We start from the raw sequence: 22,393 nt of genomic DNA on the forward strand, positions 1-22,393 counted from the left end.
ATTATTATTAGGATTATTATTAGGTGCCACAATTAAACCACCAACAGAACAGATATTCCTATCTTCGTGGGGACCCACCAAGAGATAACCCCCCCCCACACACACACACACACACAGGAATGCCCTGCAATGTCAACCCAGAACTCTTTAGCAGTCCAAAGTATCTCAGAAGTGAGACAGAATCCAATCCAAAGTCCAATCTACTCTGTCCAAAAGTCCAATGACTTTTATTACAGGGAATAAGCAGAAGTAATGTGTTTACACGTTGGTCTCCAGTGCCATCTACTGGACATTCAGGTTATTGCACGGTCATGTTAGTGTGTTAAAAATGACTATTCATGTTCAATTCATACAAATACAGGATCACAGGTCCAACAGAGAACCCTGAGTGAACATCTTGAACATCTGAGTGCTTTTTATTAGCTGATGAGTTGAAGCAGGGATGTTCATACATTCATTTCTCTAACTATGATGTCATTATCATGGTCCTCACAGCTCCAGGGTCCCAGGTTTGATCTCTGTGTTTTATATGGACTTTCTCCCAAACTGTTTCTAATCAAACTGTTCCTTTATATAATGATGCATCACATCTGAGAAGAAGACAGGAAGCAAGCACAATGCGAGGAAGTGCCGGAATCCAGACCTGAACCCGAGACGACGTGATGACGTTATATTGGTGCAACTAAGAGATAAACAGCTGCACGAAATAAATAGGTCGGATTCGGAGCAGCAGGACATTAAGTACAAAAACAACATGCATCTGCTTACTTCCTGGAAATGACTCATCACAACGATTATCATTTGGCACTGGAGAGGTGGAAAAAAGACAGAGATGCTGAATTGCTTTTTAAAGAGTCGTTTAATTGAATTGAATCGAATTGAATAGAATTTAGTTTAATTGGATTTAAGTAAGAAAGAGTAAAATGGATCAAAGTCAGTGATCTGTACAAACAGGCAGCATCCTGCACAGTAAAGTGCAATGCAAAGACGAATGACAGACAGCGATGGACACAGTGACGCATCTCTGGTCATCTGGAAAGATTCAAGTGGAAAACATTCAGCTTTACGCATCACCGGTAAGTTGGAACTGGGGATCCGATGAAGGAGGTGTAGAGGAGGTGGTCGAGATAAAACACACAGCTACAAGATGTCAGACAGAAAGCGGCTGAAAACAGATGCTGTGTCGAACACGGTGGAGTTTGTGCTTGTGTGTGGAGTCCTGAGTCCCTCTGAACATCCCCAACTCCACCATGATATTCAATCTGAAATTTGACCTCAATCTAGTCTAAAAAATAAATAAATCATCCATACAGATAAGATCATATTAATAGGTCTGATAATGAAAATACATGTGATGATTTGAATGAACGAGTCCTAAGAAAAAAAAGAAAAAAAAAACTTTTCCAGATTTCCAGGTTCTGAACCTAAATGCCTTCCAGACCAGGACGCACGGCGAGGACGAAGCTCCGCAGCCCACACGGACTCACCGCAGGCCGATCAGGAGGTCAAAAGGGTGGGATCGAAGTGAGGCTCGTCCCACCATCAGGAGAAGAGCAGGAGCAGAACATGAGAAAAAGTCTGGAACAGAAATGAACACACAACTAAACCGAGGGTGTCAGATATACAGGACCAGGGCCGGGCCAACAAAATAGGTGTCAAAATTCTATTTCTATATTTTTTAAAGAGGTAAATTCAGAGTCATACATGAAGCTTAATTAACCCGTTCAAATCTGATGCCTTTCTCCTTCAAAAGAACTAATTAGTTTATCAGCTTCACATCAAACAGGATTTCATTATATCGTCGCTGTCGGGCGGAAACCTCGTATGTCCAAATTTGGTCAAATTCATATTTTTTCACATATCGATGCTATTGGTCAGTCCCCACGTGGGTCTGTTATTTTTACAAGTTATTAACCAATCTAAAGTCTTGAAAATAGCTTGAGCGCAAATCTCATAACTCCATTGGACACTTCAACTGTCCACCTCTTCCTCACTCCGTGGGAGAGCTTCACGGCATATTTCTCCTCAAGAAGAGTCGCAACGAATCAACACGTCTTCTGAGGTAAATGTCTTCAAAACACTGGGCTCAAAGAAAAAAAAAATCTTGACCCCCGCTAGTTCTGGTGCTCGTCTGAGGACAGGAATTTAGCGCAAGACAATCCACTGTAACGCGGACTAAACCCTGTGCACTGCAGATAAGGTACGGTGTTTTTTTAATTTCCTGAAAAATAGCGGTTTTGGAGAAACGAGGATTCCGCCTGACAGCGACGATATTTGAGCTGCCATGCACCATTTGACCAAAAGTATGTGCACCCCTGAAAATCTCCACACTGAATGTAGGGACGTCATTGAATGCTGTAGAATAAGGATTTCCCTTCACTGGAACTTAGAGACACAAACGCTGTGGAACAGCGAAGAGAAATTGTTATGCTGTAGCATGACAAACAGCCCCTGTGCACAAAGCAATCTACACGAAGACGTGGTGTGTTAAGGTTGAAGTGGAAGATCTCGAGTGTCCTACACAGAGCCCTGACCCTGACTCAACCCTACTGAACACCGACTGCACCCCAGACCACCTTCCTCACCTGATCCCAGTATCTGATCTCACCAATGCTCTGAATGACCACAGAGGTTCACAGCCAGGCTCCAATACCTTTCACGAACGTTTTACAGTCTTACACTTTTTTTTATCACTCTCACCATGACGCCACTTCTTTGTTCGACTCGTCCGTTTCCTGAGCGCTGGATCTCCTGAGTTTGCCTCCATCTTCTGCACACATTAAACAGCATTAGGAACAGACCTCAGACCATGGAGCATTTCATTCTGTAATGAGGGGAAGTGAAGTTGGTGCTTGCCTGCTGGAAGTCCCTCTACATCCTCCAGAAGGTTGGCAGTGGAGGCTGCAGCGGCGAGTCTGTCACCGTGGTTATGGAGTATACAGGAAGCTTTTTTTTGGGAACCTGCAGCCTACAGACTTTATTATTTAACGACGTGTCTTTGTACATGTGTGTATTTTTAAACATCAGCACTACTCTCTATCCTTCACTACCTTTTGTTTGAGCATGTTTCAGCATCTGATCCTGACTACTTTATTTAAGCTTTACTGATGTCTATACTCCACTGTCTACAGTATACAGTCTCCTGAATATTGTCTTCCTCAGTCGTCTGCTCTTCTCCAGTTTCTATAATTGACTAGGTCTTTTTTTCCAGTGAGATGTTTGTTAGAAAATTGTAAAGGAAATGCGGAGGATAAGGAGATGCGGAGTTAAAAGGGTGAACGTTACGGCCGACGTTGCAGGAGGATACGAGTGATGTTTGAGGAGAGCCCTTTTTTTGGTCTTCCTCCGACGGGTTTTCTCAGAGAAAGATTTGGCGATTTCAAAAAGCTTCTTCCTTGTAGCTGTAAAACATGACAGAAGGAACAAACCACATTGTTGACTAGAAGCGTTCGGGTAAAAAAGCACAGCAACGATCATTTTTCCTTTCAGAAACCTCCAGAACATTTGCACATGCTTTTATATGCACATGCACATTTGTTTTGTGCATGTTTTGTGTGTGTGTTGTGTGGGTGTGTGTGTTTTGTGCATGTTCTGTATGTTGTGTGTGTTCTGTATGTTGTGTATGTTGTGTGTGTTCTGTATGTTGTGTGTGTTCTGTATGTTGTGTGTTGTGTGTGTTGTGTATGCTGTGTGTGTTGTGTTGTGTGTGTTGTGTGTTCTGTATGTTGTTTATGTTGTGTTGTGTGTGTTGTGTTTTCTGTATGTTGTGTATGTTGTGTTGTGTGTGTTGTGTGTTCTGTATGTTGTGTGTGTTATGTGTTCTGTATGTTGTGTCTGTTGTGTGTATTGTGTTGTGTATTTTGTGTATGTTGTGTGTGTTGTGTGTTCTGTATGTTGTTTATGTTGTGTTGTGTGTGTTGTGTTTTCTGTATGTTGTGTGTGTTGTGTATATTGTGTTGTGTATGTTGTGTGTGTTCTGTGTTCTGTATGTTGTGTGTGTTGTGTGTATTGTGCTGTGTGTGTTGTGTTTTCTGTATGTTGTGTTATGTGTGCTGTGTGTTCTGTATGTATTGTGTTGTGTATGTTGTGTGTGTTGTGTTTTCTGTATGTTGTGTATGTTGTGTTGTGTGTTCTGTATGTTGTGTGTGTTGTGTGTATTGTGTTGTGTATGTTGTGTGTGTTGTGTTGTGTATGTTGTTTGTGTTTTGTATGTTGTGTGTGTTTTGTGTTCTGTATGTTGTGTGTGTTGTGTTGTTTGTGTTGTGTTGTGTGTGTTGTGTGTGCTGTGTGTGTTGTGTGTATTGTGTTGTGTTGTGTGTGTTGTGTTGTGTGTGTTATGTGTGTTGTGTGTGCTGTGTGTGTTGTGTTGTGTGTGTTGTGTGTATTGTGTGTATTGTGTTGTGTGTGTTGTGTTGTGTGTGTTGTGTTGTGTGTGTTGTGTTGTGTGTATTGTGTTGTGTGTGTTGTGTGTATTGTGTTGTGTGTATTGTGTTGTGTGTGTTGTGTTGTGTGTATTGTGTTGTGTGTGTTGTGTTGTGTGTGTTATGTTGTGTGTATTGTGTTGTGTTGTGTGTATTGTGTTGTGTGTGTTGTGTTGTGTGTATTGTGTTGTGTTGTGTGTGTTGTGTTTGTTGTGTTTATTGTGTTGTGTTGTGTGTGTTGTGTTGTGTGTGTTGTGTGACACTCTGAGGCTCTGTGTGTAGAGATATGAGCAGGATCTGATTGGCTCCATTAATAAATGTGTGTATTGTGTTGTGTTGTGTGTGTTGTGTGTATTGTGTTGTGTTGTGTGTATTGCGTTGTGTGTGTTGTGTGTATTGTGTTGTGTGTGTTGTGTGTATTGTGTTGTGTGTGTTGTGTTGTGTGACACTCTGAGGCTCTGTGTGTACAGATATGAGCAGGATCTGATTGGCTCCATTAATAAATGTGTGTATTGTGTGTGTTGTGCTGTGTGTATTGTGTTGTGTGTGTTGTGTGTGTTGTGTTGTGTGTGTTGTGTGTTGTGTGACACTCTGAGGCTCTGTGTGTACAGATATGAGCAGGATCTGATTGGCTCCATTAATAAATGTGTGTATTGTGTTGTGTGTGTTGTGCTGTGTGTATTGTGTTGTGTGTATTGTGTTGTGTGTATTGTGTTGTGTGTTATCTGATTGGCTCCATTAATAAATGTGTGTTTGATTACATTCAGCTCGGCGTCACATCATTTACAATTCAATACAGCGAGACAAATTAAAAAATGTTGTGTTGTGTGTGTTGTGTTGTGTGTGTGTTGTGTGACACTCTGAGGCTCTGTGTGTAGAGATATGAGCAGGATCTGATTGGCTCCATTAATAAATGTGTGTATTGTGTTGTGTGTGTTGTGCTGTGTGTATTGTGTTGTGTGTATTGTGTTGTGTTGTGTGTATTGTGTTGTGTTGTGTGTATTGTGTTGTGTTGTGTGTGTTGTGTGACACTCTGAGGCTCTGTGTGTACAGATATGAGCAGGATCTGATTGGCTCCATTAATAAATGTGTGTATTGTGTTGTGTGTGTTGTGCTGTGTGTATTGTGTTGTGTGTATTGTGTTGTGTTGTGTGTATTGTGTTGTGTTGTGTGTGTTGTGTGACACTCTGAGGCTCTGTGTGTACAGATATGAGCAGGATCTGATTGGCTCCATTAATAAATGTGTGTATTGTGTTGTGTGTGTTGTGCTGTGTGTATTGTGTTGTGTGTATTGTGTTGTGTTGTGTGTATTGTGTTGTGTTGTGTTGTGTGTGTTGTGTGACACTCTGAGGCTCTGTGTTTACAGATATGAGCAGGATCTGATTGGCTCCATTAATAAATGTGTGTATTGTGTTGTGTGTGTTGTGCTGTGTGTATTGTGTTGTGTGTATTGTGTTGTGTTGTGTGTATTGTGTTGTGTTGTGTGTGTTGTGTGACACTCTGAGGCTCTGTGTGTACAGATATGAGCAGGATCTGATTGGCTCCATTAATAAATGTGTGTATTGTGTGTGTTGTGCTGTGTGTATTGTGTTGTGTGTATTGTGTTGTGTTGTGTGTATTGTGTTGTGTTGTGTGTGTTGTGTGACACTCTGAGGCTCTGTGTGTACAGATATGAGCAGGATCTGATTGGCTCCATTAATAAATGTGTGTTTGATTACATTCAGCTCGGCGTCACGTCATTTACAATTCAATACAGCGAGACAAATTAGGAGACTGTGAGCAGACAAAGAAGGAACCAGGTGTGTGTGTGTGTGTTTTGTGCATGTATTTGTGTGTGTGTTTGGGGGTGTGTGTGCATTGTTTGAGTGTGTGTGTGTGTGTGTGTGTGTGTAGCACTTACATTTTCCCATGTGCTTGAGTTTGTCACGGAACAAGGCATCATCTGAGATGGAAGTACAGGCTTCCTCAGAGCCTGATGCAGTGTGATCACCTACAGAATCACACACACACACACACACACACACACACACACACACACACACACACACATTAGCAGTATAACTTATTAAAACTACCCAAATCATGGTATACAATCAGGCCCCTGATATTGTATCTTTAAACTGTTGGCATTAGTCCAAACCTGCCCCACTATTACACTCCAGAATTAACCATAATAAATAAACACACACACACACACACACACACACACACACACACACACACACACACACACACACACACACACACACAGGTCGGAGATCAGCAGAGTTCAGGAGGTGCAGTAGAGCTGATAAATGATGTGTACCTTCAGTGGAACTCTCCATGCAAGCGGATGAATGAAAGCGCTTGGATTGCATAGACACAAACCTCTGACGATCTACAACATAAAGAGCCAGCGTGAGAAGACGAGGGGTGGGGGGTGGGGGGGGGGTGGTCTCACTGGGCGGGTGATCAAGTGATCTTCATGTCTCAGAGGAGTACATGAAGGAGTGAGCTGTAGAAGATGACACGGTGGAGAACGTCACCTTCACGCAGCCAGCGACAGAGTAGTAATACAGGTGTGAGTGAAGGAGCACAAAATCCAGCTCAGGATTATGAGGAAGAAAAGAAAGCATGAATACTGAAGAAAGAGAAGAATGATGAAGAAAAGCTGCTTTAGATGCTCAGGGTGTGAAACGGTGAGTCTGCTCTGTCGCAGAAAAACAAGCCGAGTGCAGCTATCTCCTCGTAGTGTGGTCTGTTGTGTCTTATTCCAAATAATCAACACACACACACACACACACACACACAGTTTTTTTTTTCTACAGTTAAGACTGGGGTTAGATTAGATAACGTAACCACATTAATAGTTATGTTAATAGAAGGTCATTTGTATTATAAAGACAGAAAGTGTGTGTGTGTGTGTGTGTGTGTGTATGTGTGGTGTGTGTGTGTGTCTCCACCTCTCTCCAGAGCTATGAGGAAGTCACGGTTGCGCTGCAGCTCCCTCATGAACTCCTCGTTCTGCAGGAAAAGGGCGATGCGCTCGTCCTCCAGGTACTGCTTCAGTTTCCTGTCCTGCTCCGAGTACTGCGTCAGAGAGGACAACGAGGATGATGACGACGAGGAAGGCTGGGACAGGCTGCTCTGAGAACGCTTGCAGTGAAGAAGACAAGAATAAATCAGCAATGACAACCATACCTTCAGGATCAGTGTGTCATTATATAAGGAGACCATGTGGGGGAAAGAAGAACGTTCTGCTCCATCAGGGTGTGTGTGTGTGGTGTGTGTGTGTGTGTTTGAAGGGGGGATTACACACCGTCTACACAGCCTGTAGTGTTAAAGATCACACGTTTGGATGTGTTTTTCTTTACTGAAGTCTGAGAGACTTTTTTATTAATGCCATGGCAAAAAAAACACACACAAAGGTCAAACGAGGATTGTTTGGCTCCGCCCACTTACATAGATTTGCATAATATGCAAAATTTCCTTTTTTTTCTTTAAGCTTCTCAGCCCATTGATCTGAATCAACCCGAATGTAAAAATTTTAACATTTATTTATAAGTTAAGACCATTTGTTTTGATGCCACAGAGCAATGAATTACTTATATTCTGATATTTTATGGGGTCCTGTAATAAAAATAGGGCTAATAATCAAGACAAATTTTAATGTGATTGTTTTTGGATGCTGCATCGCTTTAAAATGGCTTTAGATACACTGCAGTATCTTCGGCATGATATCGGCAGCCGCCTCCTGCGTGTGAGCGATTAGAAAAGTTCCCCATCCGTTATCGCTTGTGTGCAAAGCTCCATAAATCTACCTGCAGACTGTCGAGCTGCTGGGGCAAGATCCGCAGGAAGTCATCAGGGAGGTTGCCTAGTAACGGAGGATTCCAGTTCCTGTAGCTTCCGACTTGACGATGCCCGGTCGGAGGATTGGCATCAAACCTGGCGTGTAAAAAAAAAAATACAAATTACGGCCACAGCTAATCGCGCTCTTTCAGGCTTGCTGTGTTTACATTAAGATGTGAAGGAGGTTGAGGAGCTGCAGTGGTGTGAGATGTGCAGCAGATGGAGAAATACAGTAGGGAAAGAAATGACTCCTGAAGGTGAGCGAAAGAACGAACGAACGAATGTACGAACGACTAGATGAACGAACGACTAGATGATTAATCATATGCTCCTTAAATAACAGGTTCCTTATTAAGGGTTCTATTAGGAGCTCTGTTACACACAACAAAACCTTTGAGCTCTTCTAGAACCTTCTTTCTATTAATATTTCACAATAAACGTAAAGAGCTCTACATGAGGTTCACACGCCGTCAGACACGTTTCTGCTCTTGCCTGGGAGGAGGGAACGTCGGCACGTCGGCCGGGTGCTTCCTGTCATAGATGTGCATCTCGTAGGAGGGTGGAGAGTAAACAGGTGGGGGTTCTTCATCCGAGCTGTCCGGCTCTAACGTCCTTTCTAAGATCTGCGGAAGAAAAAACAATCAGACGCACGAGCAAGATGGACGTTATCTCTTGTTCTCTTATACACATGATCAGTTCTTTTATTTTAAAAAGAAAAACGTCCTTCAAAGGTTCTTTCAAGGTTCACCGGGTAACCAAGGGAATCTCTGGGAAACCCTTAAAAATGGTACTTTTAAGGGTTCCCTATTTTTATGTAAATTATTATTATTATTATTATTATTATTCAAATTTTTTAATAATTATTATTTATTCTGATTTATTTATTTATTTTTCTAATTTCTTTATTTTATTTTAATTCTCTTTATGAGAATTATAAATTCTCTTTAATTCTCTTTTATACTGTTATAACGATATACTAAAATAAAGGATGTCTGTATTTTAAATTGTTTTTATATTTTTAATAATTATTATTAGTAATATTTCCCAAATATATTTTGTATGATTTATTTGTTTTTTTTAGAGTTAAATTAGAGGATTGACTAAAAATAGACACCTGCATGTCTAGGTATAAATCTCTGTAAGCTGAGGCAGTGGTGAGGCAGTGGTGAGGCAGTGGTGAGGCAGTGCGAGTCAGTGGTGAGGCATTGGGGAGGCAGTGGTGAGGCAGTGCGAGTCAGTGGTGAGGCAGTGGGGAGGCAGTGGTGAGGCAGTGGTGAGGCAGTGCGGATCCACTTCTACACCATAACACAAAATCAAACCCTTCCCCGTGTTGCATCTGTAGCCTTCCTTTGATCTCGGCACAAAGCCGTGTGTGAGGCTCGATCTCTGATATCGACATAATGCATGTTTAATAGTAAACCTCCTGCGTCTATAGAATCGACCATGCGTTTTTGCTGGACAGGTCGCTGGACAGGCGTGTGAAGTGCAGCCGGATCATAGCGGCTCCTCAGGGCTCGTCTGCTCCGGGTGATAATGTTTAAAGAGATCAGCGTGGTTAAGAAGGGCACGGATCTTGTCTTGAACCTTCAAAGCTCTGTGTGCGCTCTTCAGGACCTCGCCGAGCAAACTGGGTCAAGCAGTTCTTACACACACACACACACACACACACACACACACACACACTTATCTGCCCCAGGCATCAGCGCGTCAGAGCATCAGGCCTGCTAGTTATTCAGGGCAGCGGCTCCACAGCTGCAGGCTGCAGATGCAGAGGAGAAATGCTGCGTGCTGCTGTGCGTCCGCTCGTTTTTATTACTGGCTTAATCTCACTTAAAACATAAGGAGCAAAATCCAGACAAGTTCTTACACATATTCAGACAGATTTCTGGATTCTCTTACAAAGCTGCTGTAATCACAAGACACAAGACACTAACAAGAGGTGAAGCTTTAAAAAAGGTGCTGAGAGACTCAGACATCAAGCTACAAACAGCAGGAAACGTGAATCACTTTCCAAAGCGAGCAAACTGAATTCTTCTCTCTGATTGATCCGGACGTTCTTCCAGACAGGAGCCCTGGCAAAATTTCAGCCGTAAGACAAACCACACTTATCTACGTTCATATACCTCATGTTGAGTTCACAATTATGTCTAAATTTTTAACTCAAATCAATGATCATCTCTAGTCAAATCGTGAGCCTTCTGTGTAACTGATCCACACTGAGATCCTGTTTTAGACAGACTGCGTTGTCGTCTCCTTACCTCTGGGGGAATGCTGTCCTCCGAGTCAGAGCTGTCGTCCGTGCCTTGTCCGTCCAAACTCATCTGCAGGAGCTGGTCGATGGTGGAGTCCACAGCACCATTGTTGGCCCTCAGGACACACTCGATCACCTCGTGGTCCATGCTCGGAAACATGGTCTTAAAGTCATCCATGGCCTGGTTGAACTCTAGCCGTCGGACGTGCTACAGTAAAAAAGGGTAAAGAAATCAGGTTCTTTGGTTCCTTGTTCATGCTGAAACTGCAGGGAGACACATATGAGGCTCATACGGACCTGTCGAGAAGACTTGCTGTTATTGAGCTCAGATCCTCCATTGCTAGGAGCTCTCGAGCCGTGACTGCCATTACTGCTGGCGCTGCGCCGGAACAGGCTGGTCATCATCTACGGCTTTCAGACTGTGCCTTTAGGAGCTCCGCCCACTCTCCCAGTGACCACACCCCTCTAGAGCTACTCCCACCCCTGACCACGCCTCCGTTATCCTGTCATGGCACTCGTACTGTTGGACATCAGGACACGGGGAGAAGACAGCATGGACGGTGTTCGTGTCTGCTGCTTCCTCCTGACCTCCAGCAGCATCCGAACACTGTTTAAACACGTTACTGTTACGGCGACCTTCTCAGACTGGGGTCAGGAGGTTAACGCTGAGGCAGTGGGGTCGCCCAGGGCATTTCCTGATGATCTGCAACACAACAAAGCATGTAGACAAATAATCATAGGTAATGACTCTATATAAGTATAAGAGCTTTTGTTACATAATACTTCATCTTTTTTTTATTTAGAATAAACAAAAAACAGCAGGAAAAAATAGCGTTTCCATGGTAACAATAGCGCTCCCGTGTGTTGGCTGGCATTATATAGCTAAAACGTTGATGCCCCCAAGTGTTGTCTTCCTTCCATAATTAATATCTGCTGTAAAAGGGCTTTAGAAATGGTAAATTCATTTAAGGCTTAACATTCTGGAGGAGATTTGCCTGACGCTGAGTAGATACAATTGAAAACGTGGGGTGAGACTCCAGGGTTTGGTTCATGCTGGAATGCTGTGACGGATTTGGGTCAAACAAAATTTCCACCGTCACACAAACGAACGTATTCTCACAGAGCCGGCTGATCGGGATGGATTATGTACGTAACATTACGTCCAGTACTGCCTGGATGATGTGGCTACAAAAATAAACCCAAGGCTGGACACGTGGCTCGCCGGAAACAGGAAGTGAAGGAGGAAATGGACGAGTATGGGCATGCATGTGAGCCCTCTTCAGCACAATCTCTGTCTGTCCTCATTCCGTCTCCAGCCATCCCTGTTTCCTGTTTCCATGGCAACGCTTGTATTTCTGAGTGGGAACGCAGCGTGGGTCGGAGCTAGGAGGAAGAGGAGGAGGAAGAGGAATAGGAGGCGCTCTCTGCCGACTGCACCGTGACCTCAAAAAGCCGTCACTCGTCTGTCTGCATCTTTTATCTGGACTCTTGGTGCTGGATTTAACACGTAACCACACAGCCCACAGAGAGCAACCGTAATCTGACCGTTTCAGCTCTCACACAGAGATCCAACTGTACAGACGAGGCTAAAAAAACAGCTCTAAATAAATAAAGGATAAGAAGTGGAGATGAACGTTTCTGAGAGCAGGAACAGCTGATGGGATCGAACTTCAAGACACCAAGCTTCACTTATTTATTAACATTTTCTAACAACTTTATAACACATTTATAACACAATACTGGAGCATTTATTGAAGGAATTTATACAGATGTAGTCAACTGGACTTTCTATGAAAGTGAGAAAGGAGACATTAATAGTGACAGTGACAGAGACAGACAGAGACAGAGACAGAAACAGAGACAGTGATAGAGACAGACAGTGACAGAGAGAGAAACAGAGACAGACAGTGACAGAAACAGAGACAGTGACAGAGACAGACAGAGACAGAGACAGAAACAGAGACAGTGACAGAGACAGACAGTGACAGAGAGAGAACCAGAGACAGACAGTGACAGAAACAGAGAAAGAGACAGACAGAGACAGACAGAGACAGACACAGAGACAGTGACAGAGACAGTGACAGACAGAGACAGACACAGGGACAGTGACAAAGACAGTGACAGAGATAGACAGAGGCAGACAATGGCAAAGACAGAGACACAGACAGTGACAGAGACATGTGACGGTAGTTGGAGCCACCCCGGTACGGAATAGGAAAAGCACATTGACGACTGTCACAGACAGAGACAGTGACAGAGACAGACACAGAGACAGACACAGAGACGGACAGACACAGAGACGGACAGTGACAGAGACAGAGAAAGACAGTGACAGAGACAGAGATAGACACAGACATACAGTGACAGACAGTGATAGAGACAGAGGCAGACAGTGACAGACAGTGACAGAGACAAACACAGAGACAGACAGAGGCAGACAGTGACAGACAGTGACAGACAGTGACAGAGACAAACACAGAGACAGACAGAGGCAGACAGAGGCAAAGACAGAGACACAGACAGTGACAGAGACAGACAGAGACAGAGACAGACACAGACAGAGACAGACACAGAGACAGACAGATACAGTGACAGAGACAGTGACAGAGACAGACAGAGCCAGACACAGAGCCAGACAGAGCCAGACAGAGGCAAAGACAGAGACACAGACAGTGACAGAGACAGTGACAGAGACACAGACAGTGACAGAGACAGTGACAGAGAGAAACAGAGACAGACAGAGACAGTGACAGAGACAGAAACAGAGACAGTGACACAGACAGTGACAGAGACAGACAGAGACAGAAAGAGACAGTGACAGAGACAGACAGAGGCAAAGACAGAGACACAGACAGACAGACAGAAACAGAGACAGTGACAGAGACAGACAGAGACAGAAACAGAGACAGTGACACAGACAGTGACAGAGACAGACAGAGACAGTGACAGAGACAGAGACAGAGACAGAGACTTGTGTTGGAGACTTTTGGTTTGAACTGTAAGCGAGTTTCACATAAAACTATGTATTCAATCCATCTCTGAGGTGCAGAAACAATGTTATGTGAGGCTGAAAGTGCTGAAGTTCCCCTTTAATGAGGTAAGTGTAGTAAAATGTGCCGTACAGGGAGACACCAGCACCACGACGGCCCTAAAATCACACTCCTGCTTAAAGATCCTCATAAAGAACAAAGTGAGGAGACGCTGCTGCAAAAATAACTAGAACGATCTAAACTTAGCAGCACAAAGTGATGAGCTCACTCGAATCTGCTGCAGGTAAAAAAACACAAACTAACGACCCTCAGCTCAGGTCTTGCAGCATTCATGCACTCCAGTCCACGGTCGTGAAGATTCAGAGCAGCTCCAAAGACGTCAGAAGTTCATTACTGCTAAATAAGAAAAACACATCAAATTGGATTCTGGTCTCTTTAAATGAGCCTCTAAAGCACAAAATAGCGATTCCTGCAGTGTGGGAAAAGTAGAACAGGTGATTTTGTTGCGGTGGGAACTTTTTTTAACCATGTAGCAGGAAAGAGGAAGTTCAGCAGCACAAAGTGACTGTGGGTTATTTATTCATCGCTTTTTTTATTAAATCTATTTATAAAAGATGAGACTCTGGCCATCAGATCATATATATATATATGTTGCACACATCAGTCCTGGAGTGATGTTCAGCCATTACACGGCACGTTGCCTTCAGGCTCCGGTCGTATCGCTAACGACTAGCCTGCGGTGGCGGCTGTGAAAAACCGTGTTTATTCCTTTTAAAACAGAAAGTCATTACAGAACAGATTTATGGAACAGAAAATAAAACACACTTCCACGGCTTTGATTCCATCGCCTGGGGCCAAAACACAACATGAAACGACGAGATCGGTTCCTAATGAAGCTTGACTGTCTGGGATCTTAGCCACGCCTCCGTTCTGTCCCCGCTGACCCTTCACGCTCACTTTGTATTTTTCTACCTCACCACTAGGGTTAAAAACGCACAATGTCCTCGTTTTGTGTCAAAGGAAAAATAATCGAGTTTCATATCAAACCGCTGTCAACATGTCCTGACATGTCCCACAGATCACACACACACACACACACACACACACACCTGTTTCACGTTATTATCCTTCAGAGCACATATTTAACTTCTGTTGTCTTTGTGTTGTGGTGTGTGTCACAGTAGAAGACAGACACAGACACCGGCTTTAACGCTTTAATCTCAAGAAACTGAACGTAAATTTTACTCTGCACCAAACCAAACAGTTCATCACAAGACTTTCATTCATTCATTCACTCATCTTCTACCGCTTATCCGAACTACCTCGGGTCACGGGGAGCCTGTGCCTATCTCAGGCGTCATCGGGCATCAAGGCAGGATACACCCTGGACAGAGTGCCAACCCATCGCAGGGCACACACACACACACACTCTCATTCACTCACGCAATCACACACTATGGACAATTTTCCGGAGATGCCAATCAACCTACCATGCATGTCTTTGGACCGGGGGAGGAAACCGGAGTACCCGGAGGAAACCCCCGAGGCACGGGGAGAACATGCAAACTCCACACACACAAGGCGGAGGCGGGAATCGAACCCCCAACCCTGGAGGTGTGAGGCGAACGTGCTAACCACTAAGCCACCGTGCCCACCCCCACAAGACTTTCAGTATAAACGCATTTACACGTTTTCCCAGAGCTCATTTAAATGAAATGACTAGTGATTCATTTCATAAATATATTTATTGATGGTTGTAGTGTGCAGCACTGGATACACACTGGATTTACGGTGCATTGTGGGTAATAATACAGTGAACTATCCACGTGAAAAAATGTACCCCTTCCTCATCATATATCTGTTCCCGGTTCCTTGTCTTTAATGTCTTGTGGATCCTTTAAATGATTAAGGATTTTCCCCTTCTGTTTTTTCCCCTCAGCTCTATTTTTGAGCCCTGTGTACTGATTACTGGACTAATAAACATGCTATGAGTTCCTCTCTCACCTCCTGCACCTCTGACTGTTCTTAAGACTGAAACGAAACGGGATTGCGAACGACAACGCTACGTGTCCGCTACCTTTCAAGCCTTTTCGCATTCATTCCCACAGACTGGAAAATCATTAAACGTTACGGTCACCAGGGGAGCCTGCAGGACCGCCTGTGGTACACAGTCAAGCTTCCTAAGCGCTCGTATTTCCTTTTTACAGGGGAAAATGCAATCTTTCTGTATCAGGAAGGATCTAAATGTGCTGTGCTGCAACACGGACAGCTAATGAATATACTGTATAACGTGGTTGTAGAAGCTTATGGAGATGTAGATCAGTATTACGTCCACCTTAATGTCTCAATCGGCGCTTGAAGATTATTCTTATGTTCTGGTCTTAAGGAGAGAGAAGGTCGAAACAAGAACACTGAGGGAATACGGCCAAGCTCTATTAACACAGCATTTTTCCTGAGATCGAAGCGGTGTGGCTAGTTGTTGGGGCAGCAGCTGCCCAAAAGCTCCACCGTGCCATGAAGATAAATGATTCAGCACTAGTGACCTAACTGAGAAAAAAGGAGTGAAGCATGGAGCACCAGCCGCTGCAGACGATTAAGCCGCCATGATTATGTCACTGAGTCCTTGGTGGACAAACTACCGGTCAGATTACATGCAGCACTTCCTTTGCAGTATTTCACATAAACACTCTGGGATTTAAACATCTGAGCTCCCACATAGGACGGCTGATGTCTTTCTGAGTCATGACGTCACCCCGAGGACGCATGAAGCTCTATCGTGGGGAATTGACTGGAGTGACACCGAGTGTGAACTCACTCTGGCTGCAGTTCACTCTGAAGTAAGAGTGTGTACATACCGTAGGGTAATGTTTATTTACTTCTCACATCTGTGCTGATGTTTTGCTCCAAAAGTGTAAACATACTGTACCTAACGTCAAGGGCGAAGGAGCAAGACACAGTCGTATGGAGTTTATATGGAGTGCATCTTCAGTCCTGCAGATCCGACGCACGTCGCAAGCGTTCACACGGGAAGCGATCGTATTACACTCAGGATACGAGTAGAAGCATGTGTTTGTTGTCCCTTGTGTGTTGTTTGCGTCCCAATTTCCTCAATTATGGCACAGAGTTCTCGGTTCTCGCCCGTGCAAATGTAATCAGAGCCTAACGGCACCGTGCATCTCTATAGCAACCCCTCCGTCTGTCGGTCCAGATGCCTGTCTGATACGTGCCGTTGACTATCAGACTAATTGATTCATTAAGGATTATGGGTCCCCCGCTCAGGGACGGGGCATAAAAGAGGAGGATTTTGGGCAAAACTGATTTAAACACACGCCGCAGCTACAGAGCTCAAGAGCCCGAGGCAAGGCGGATTAACGTATGAAAAATGTAGCTCTGATGAAAAAAAAATAAAGCTGGACAAAATCAAAGAGGCAAATATCTCAGGATCTGTAGAGAAAGTGATTAGGTGAAATTTAACGTACTGCTGTACCTGTAGGTATATATATATATCATGCTGTGGCTCTATCGACTTTCAGACCCTCTAAACAGCAAGATCTTGCAGAGGAATTCTAATAGATCTGGCATCCAGGTAAGGTCTGTATATTTAGTGAAGTAATGGTGGCCGATCACGAGCGGCACTTTACGGGCAAAGAAGGAATAAATTTTTCATGGGGAAAGATTTACATGAAAAATTTACGGCATGAATTACGCAGCAGCTCTGCTATTAACAAACTACCGTAAACAAATTCCATTTCATCCGGAAAAAAAAAATGCGGCTGATTTTGGCAGAGCGAGAAGATAGAAAAGAGAGTCGGAGATCCAAGTGGGCAGATTGTAGGGTCTGACAGCTTCAGTATGCTTCAGCTGTGTCACCACACGGCCTTCAGTGTAGAGCTGAACACAAGTCTGGATTGGGGAAAACTCTTCATCATCGATCTCTTCCTAGCACCATGGTTTACAAAGTCTCTGCTTCAGTGACTGATGGAAGATTCTGTAGAGCATCCGTTGGCATGAAATCTCAGGTTTAAGCTAAAAACCCAACACGATCCTTACACAAAGCTTCAAGTTTATCATTAAGCCTTAAAGGTACAGTAACTACAGCATGACATCATGAGACATAACAAGCCACATTCAAGCACAACCTACACGTACTATACGATTAGACACCTTTACGATGATATAATACACAACCTAGCTCTGAGTCACACGTCCAGCTCCAGAACCTAGATAGTTGACTGAGAATTTCCTCGTTATCACAAAACATAAATAAAAAAAAGCATAAATAAAAACAAACAAGAGGACGATAAGAGAACAAACGTTTAGAGCTGCTATAAGGTACAGTAAGTGATAATAGGAGTTAAGTATTTTAAACATGAATGTAGCTGGAGAGAGATAAAACATACCGCACTTGCTGGTTATGAATAAAGTGGTTCGTATTAAATATTAATTAAAGATATTATTTAAATAGTTTAGGAAATACTGTAAATAAATACTAAGGGGGGGTCTGTGAGATTTATTATGGATTTATTTTTGAATAAAAAAAAAAATTGTGATAAAATTTTGGGTGGAACCAGTTGGCTTTATCCCATGACACTCATTCATTCATCTTCTACCGCTTATCCGAACTACCTCGGGTCACGGGGAGCCTGTGCCTATCTCAGGCGTCATCGGGCATCAAGGCAGGATACACACTGGACGGAGTGCCAACCCATCGCAAGGCACACACACACACTCTCATTCACTCACGCAATCACACACTACGGACAATTTTTCCAGAGATGCCAATCAACCTACCATGCATGTCTTTGGACCGGGGGAGGAAACCGGAGTACCCGGAGGAAACCCCCGAGGCACGGGGAGAACATGCAAACTCCACACACACAAGGTGGAGGCGGGAATCGAACCCCCAACCCTCTGGAGGTGTGAGGCGAACGTGCTAACCACTAAGCCACCATGAAACTCAATTGTTTTAAATATTTCTTACTTAAATTGTTATTTGTTGAACGTGTCAATGGAGAGTGTACGTGTGTGTGCTGCTGAACCACTCGACTTCATAGAGAAAATTACATTTCTTTGCTACTCAAAAAGGACGAGACAGATTAAGTCGCTATGTAGCTGTAGCTCCGGTTCAGATATTCAGCTGTAGCAGAAACAATAGACCTTTTCTCGAGGCTCAAAATTAGATTCTCTAGAAGTGATTATATCCTTCACCGAAAGAGGTGTGTGTCTGTTTTCCGCTGCTACAATGACTCTATTGTGACGGCACAATTAGAAAAGATGAGAAGACACACATAGCCGAGCGTGCACTGGAAGCAAAAGTTGTTAGCAGGCTGACCTATGGCAGCACATATACTAAAATTGGAACGATACAGAGAAGATTAGCATGGCCCCTGCGCAAGGATGACACGCAAAATCGTGAAGCGTTAACATATTGACTGTGTAACAGTTTCTTCCCACAAGCCATCAGACTTCTCAACAACTGAAATGTACTGTACGGAGCACAACATACACACACATCATCTGTATGGACTGCATAGACCCTCACAAAACACACACACTGACACAACATACTGTTTACATGCTGCTTACAATCCAGCAAACTGTTTACATGCTGTTTTGCACACCTTGTCTGCTGTTTTTTGCACAAACTGTCCCAACATTTCAGCCGTTTTTGCACATACTGTACAATATCTCAGCCATTTCGCACATACTATATTAACACATACAGTATTAACACTGGTCGGTCGGCGCTGTTTCTGTGACTGTTTCTGTGACTGTTTACTATTTATTGTCTTTTGTGTACTGCATTTTTTGTACTTTTTGTATTGTCTTGTAACTTGTGTCTGCACTGTCATTGTCCTGCACTGTCTTGTCCTGCACTGTCTGGTCCTGCACTGTCTTTAGTCCTGCACTGTCTTTTGTCCTGCACTGTCTTGTCTGTCTTGTTTGTCTTGTCCTGCACTGTTTGCACCAGGTTGCACAGTTGCACTTTATGTGGCTAAGACTACTTACAAGTCTTTAGCCCTGTCTTTGTTTCTATGTAGCACCTTGATCCTGGAGAAACGTTGTCTCATTTCACTATGTACTGCAACAGCTATATATGGTTGAAATGACAATAAAAGCTTCTTGACTTGACTTGACTTGACTTGACCTCGGACTGGCCAATGCCCTTGTCTCTGTCCTGCTTTGGACAGGAGCGAGAATGGAAAGATGAGGAAAGAAAAGAGAAGAAGAGAAAAGGGGGAAGAACGAGGACAGGGCATTCTTCCAGATCTTTTTTCCCCTCGTTCCCAGACATTTTATCTTCGTGCTCTAGCAGCATGCAATTAGCGCTCATTGCTAAAAGCTAATAATGAGCAGCGTGACATGAATAATGGAGCTAATCTGGGTCACAGAGCGCAAGATTGCTGTATAGTGCGGCGAGTTCAAGAACACACACGACATCGTTACAGGCTCGAGAGCGGTTATATAGTACAGCGATTTCCTCTCCGAAATCTGGATGGAAAGATTTAATTTTTAGGTCTGTATGGAAAAGAGAAAGACAAAACAAACTGATGGTCTGAATGGTCTGAGGAATGAGATACGTTCAGTGATATATATGTTCTGTAGTAAATAAAATAGATCACTGACCCAAATATTTCCCCCTGCCGCTGGGCTGATTTGGTTCTGGGCGTTTGTGAGCTACCTAGAAAAGCGACCTGATGTTTCTGTTGAAAGCTGAAAAACTTTCCCGGTCTTTTTCTGTGCCCAGAACATCCTCTTCTGCTGTTGTATCCCATCCATACAGAGCGAATATATGAGTTTGAATCCTGCAGAGGGGGTCACGGTGGCTTAGTGGTTAGCACGTTCGCCTCACACCTCCAGGGTTAGGGGTTCGATTCCCGCCTCCGCCTTGCGTGTGTGGAGTTTGCATGTTCTCCCCATGCCTCGGGGGTTTCCTCCGGGTACTCCGGTTTCCTCCCCCAGTCCAAAGACATGCATGGTAGGTTGATTGGGATCTCTGGAAAATTGTCCTTAGTGTGTGATTGCATGAGTGAATGAGTGTGTGTGTGCCCTGCGATGGGTTGGCACTCCGTCAAGGGTGTATCCTGCCTTGATGCCCGATGACGCCTGAGATAGGCACAGGCTCCCCGTGACCCGAGGTAGTTCGGATAAGCGGTAGAAAGTGAGAGAGAGTGAGAGTGAATCCTGCAGAACCTGCCACTCACTGAATTAGAATCGTCATATCGTACCGTCATATAAATGTGTATGAATCACATCATGACTAAAGACGTGAGAAAATAATCAACCAGGCAAAAATATCTGTGAATAAATATCTACATACGGTGTTGGGAACATCACCACAAACGAACGCCATGGTAACCATGCAGCCACCACATACCTCTGTTAACGCACATGTGCACAGGAATATGACTAACTCCAGTGCCCTTTAAAAGGGAATGGCAAGCATTATGGAGATTTTTGAGAAACGATCGATTTAAGCAATAGGATTGGAAATGAAAGATGATTAAACGTTTATGAATGTGGTTAAAACACGTCGCACAGAAACTGGACTTCAGGTTCAATCTGACCTTTCAGGAAACGACCTGATGTTTCAAACGACAAAGGACGTTTATATAATGGCACCAATCCAAGGATCATCGGTGTTTCAGCGTGAGGTAAACAAGGTCATGGTTTTGAAGTTAAAGCTCAGCAGGAGGCCAAACTGTGCCACAACATGGTGATAATATCTATAATGCAAGTCATTAGCTTTACTGGAGCTCTACAGTCTGATCTCAGGTACCATAAAAACATTCATTCCACACACACTTGCTCGCAGACGTTAGAGACTGTCCGCCTCCAGCTGAGACACCTGTGGCGTAGCGTGAGCGGCTTACAGATGTGTGTCAGCTCCACGAATATGATCCAGGCTGAGGAGGATCAATTAATCATGTGGGACAAGTGCAGTGAAATCTTGCCTCCAGTAGCACTACTGTGTGTGTGTGTGTGTGTGTTCTACCAACAGAATATGGAAGCTTGAAATCAGTGAAAATCTCGAGGAAAAGGTTTTAATAATCCTATATATGGTTAATTATTATTTTATCAGTGGAACATTTTAGACAAATTTGTCTATATTCAAGATGTTTATACACTTAAGGAGGCTCGACGTCACCGTCCCTGAAACCTCAAGAGCATCAGCTGACATTTTCTTTCCTTTAAAAGTGATTTTTTATATTTTTGCGGAAAAAGACTATTTAATATAAACAGAGGAACAAATGTGTAATTAAAACACGAAATAATCCACACTGAAGAAAAAAAATCAGTTAAACTATAAGGTCAAAAAAAATAAAACCTGTAAAACAGAAAATATAATAAATTAGGTCTAATGTATATACTGAAGTGTAAATGTAAAGAAAATCAATCTTTACAAAATTTAATATGTAAATGCTGCTTTATATGCAATAAATTAAAAATAAATAAATAAATGTAATAAAATAAAAGACTTCATGTAATGCTGCTATAATTAATCAAACCCCATCATCTGGAGAAGTAAATCAAGTAAAGAGGGATTTTAAAAAAAAACATATAAATTACAGTCCAAATTATGGACCATGTAGCTACATACTGTAATTATTATTATACAATAAAAAATAATAAAAACTTCTCATGTCTCTATTTTCCCTCGTTTGTTTGTTTTTTTGAGGAGGAGGTTTCTCACATCATTAACTCGTTGTCACGTGTGATGATGCTACGTGTGTTTTTTGTGAATCCGTATGGGACATTCGCGTCATAACGTGTGAAAACCCACTTGATTTGTTCACGTTTTATAAAAAAAAAATCATTTTTACAAGTTGGATTGTAGGACAGTTCTTTTTTTTTTGGTTCATTAATGATTCACAATGGTTCTTAATCACCCTCACACA

General features: G+C 43.2%; 1 protein-coding gene, 1 long non-coding RNA gene and 1 other non-coding gene across 3 annotated transcripts in view; 1 reads left to right on the forward strand and 2 right to left on the reverse strand.

Moving 5' to 3' along the window:
• The window catches only part of LOC132862878 (uncharacterized), a 50,748-nt gene extending 35,877 nt beyond the window's left edge, over positions 1–14,871 (reverse strand). The window contains exon 1 of the long non-coding RNA XR_009650076.1: positions 14,816–14,871. This is a non-coding gene — a long non-coding RNA (uncharacterized LOC132862878). The remainder of the gene's footprint in view (positions 1–14,815) is intronic.
• The window catches only part of cuedc1a (CUE domain containing 1a), a 22,536-nt gene continuing 1,003 nt past the window's right edge, over positions 861–22,393 (reverse strand). The window contains exons 2-11 of the mRNA XM_060895200.1: positions 10,801–11,206; positions 10,511–10,711; positions 8,745–8,875; positions 8,222–8,348; positions 7,364–7,556; positions 6,322–6,411; positions 3,308–3,401; positions 2,857–2,915; positions 2,701–2,770; positions 861–1,578 (exon numbers count right to left, since the gene is read on the reverse strand). Of these exons, the coding sequence (XP_060751183.1) occupies position 1,578; positions 2,701–2,770; positions 2,857–2,915; positions 3,308–3,401; positions 6,322–6,411; positions 7,364–7,556; positions 8,222–8,348; positions 8,745–8,875; positions 10,511–10,711; positions 10,801–10,908 (1,074 nt within the window). The 5' untranslated portion in view covers positions 10,909–11,206 and the 3' untranslated portion in view covers positions 861–1,577. The remainder of the gene's footprint in view (positions 1,579–2,700; positions 2,771–2,856; positions 2,916–3,307; positions 3,402–6,321; positions 6,412–7,363; positions 7,557–8,221; positions 8,349–8,744; positions 8,876–10,510; positions 10,712–10,800; positions 11,207–22,393) is intronic.
• On the forward strand, positions 18,823–18,925 carry LOC132863785 (U6 spliceosomal RNA). The gene has a single exon (XR_009650148.1). It is a non-coding gene; the product is annotated as a U6 spliceosomal RNA (small nuclear RNA).

This window comes from Tachysurus vachellii, chromosome 20, assembly GCF_030014155.1.
Source record: "Tachysurus vachellii isolate PV-2020 chromosome 20, HZAU_Pvac_v1, whole genome shotgun sequence".
Taxonomy (NCBI): domain Eukaryota; kingdom Metazoa; phylum Chordata; class Actinopteri; order Siluriformes; family Bagridae; genus Tachysurus; species Tachysurus vachellii.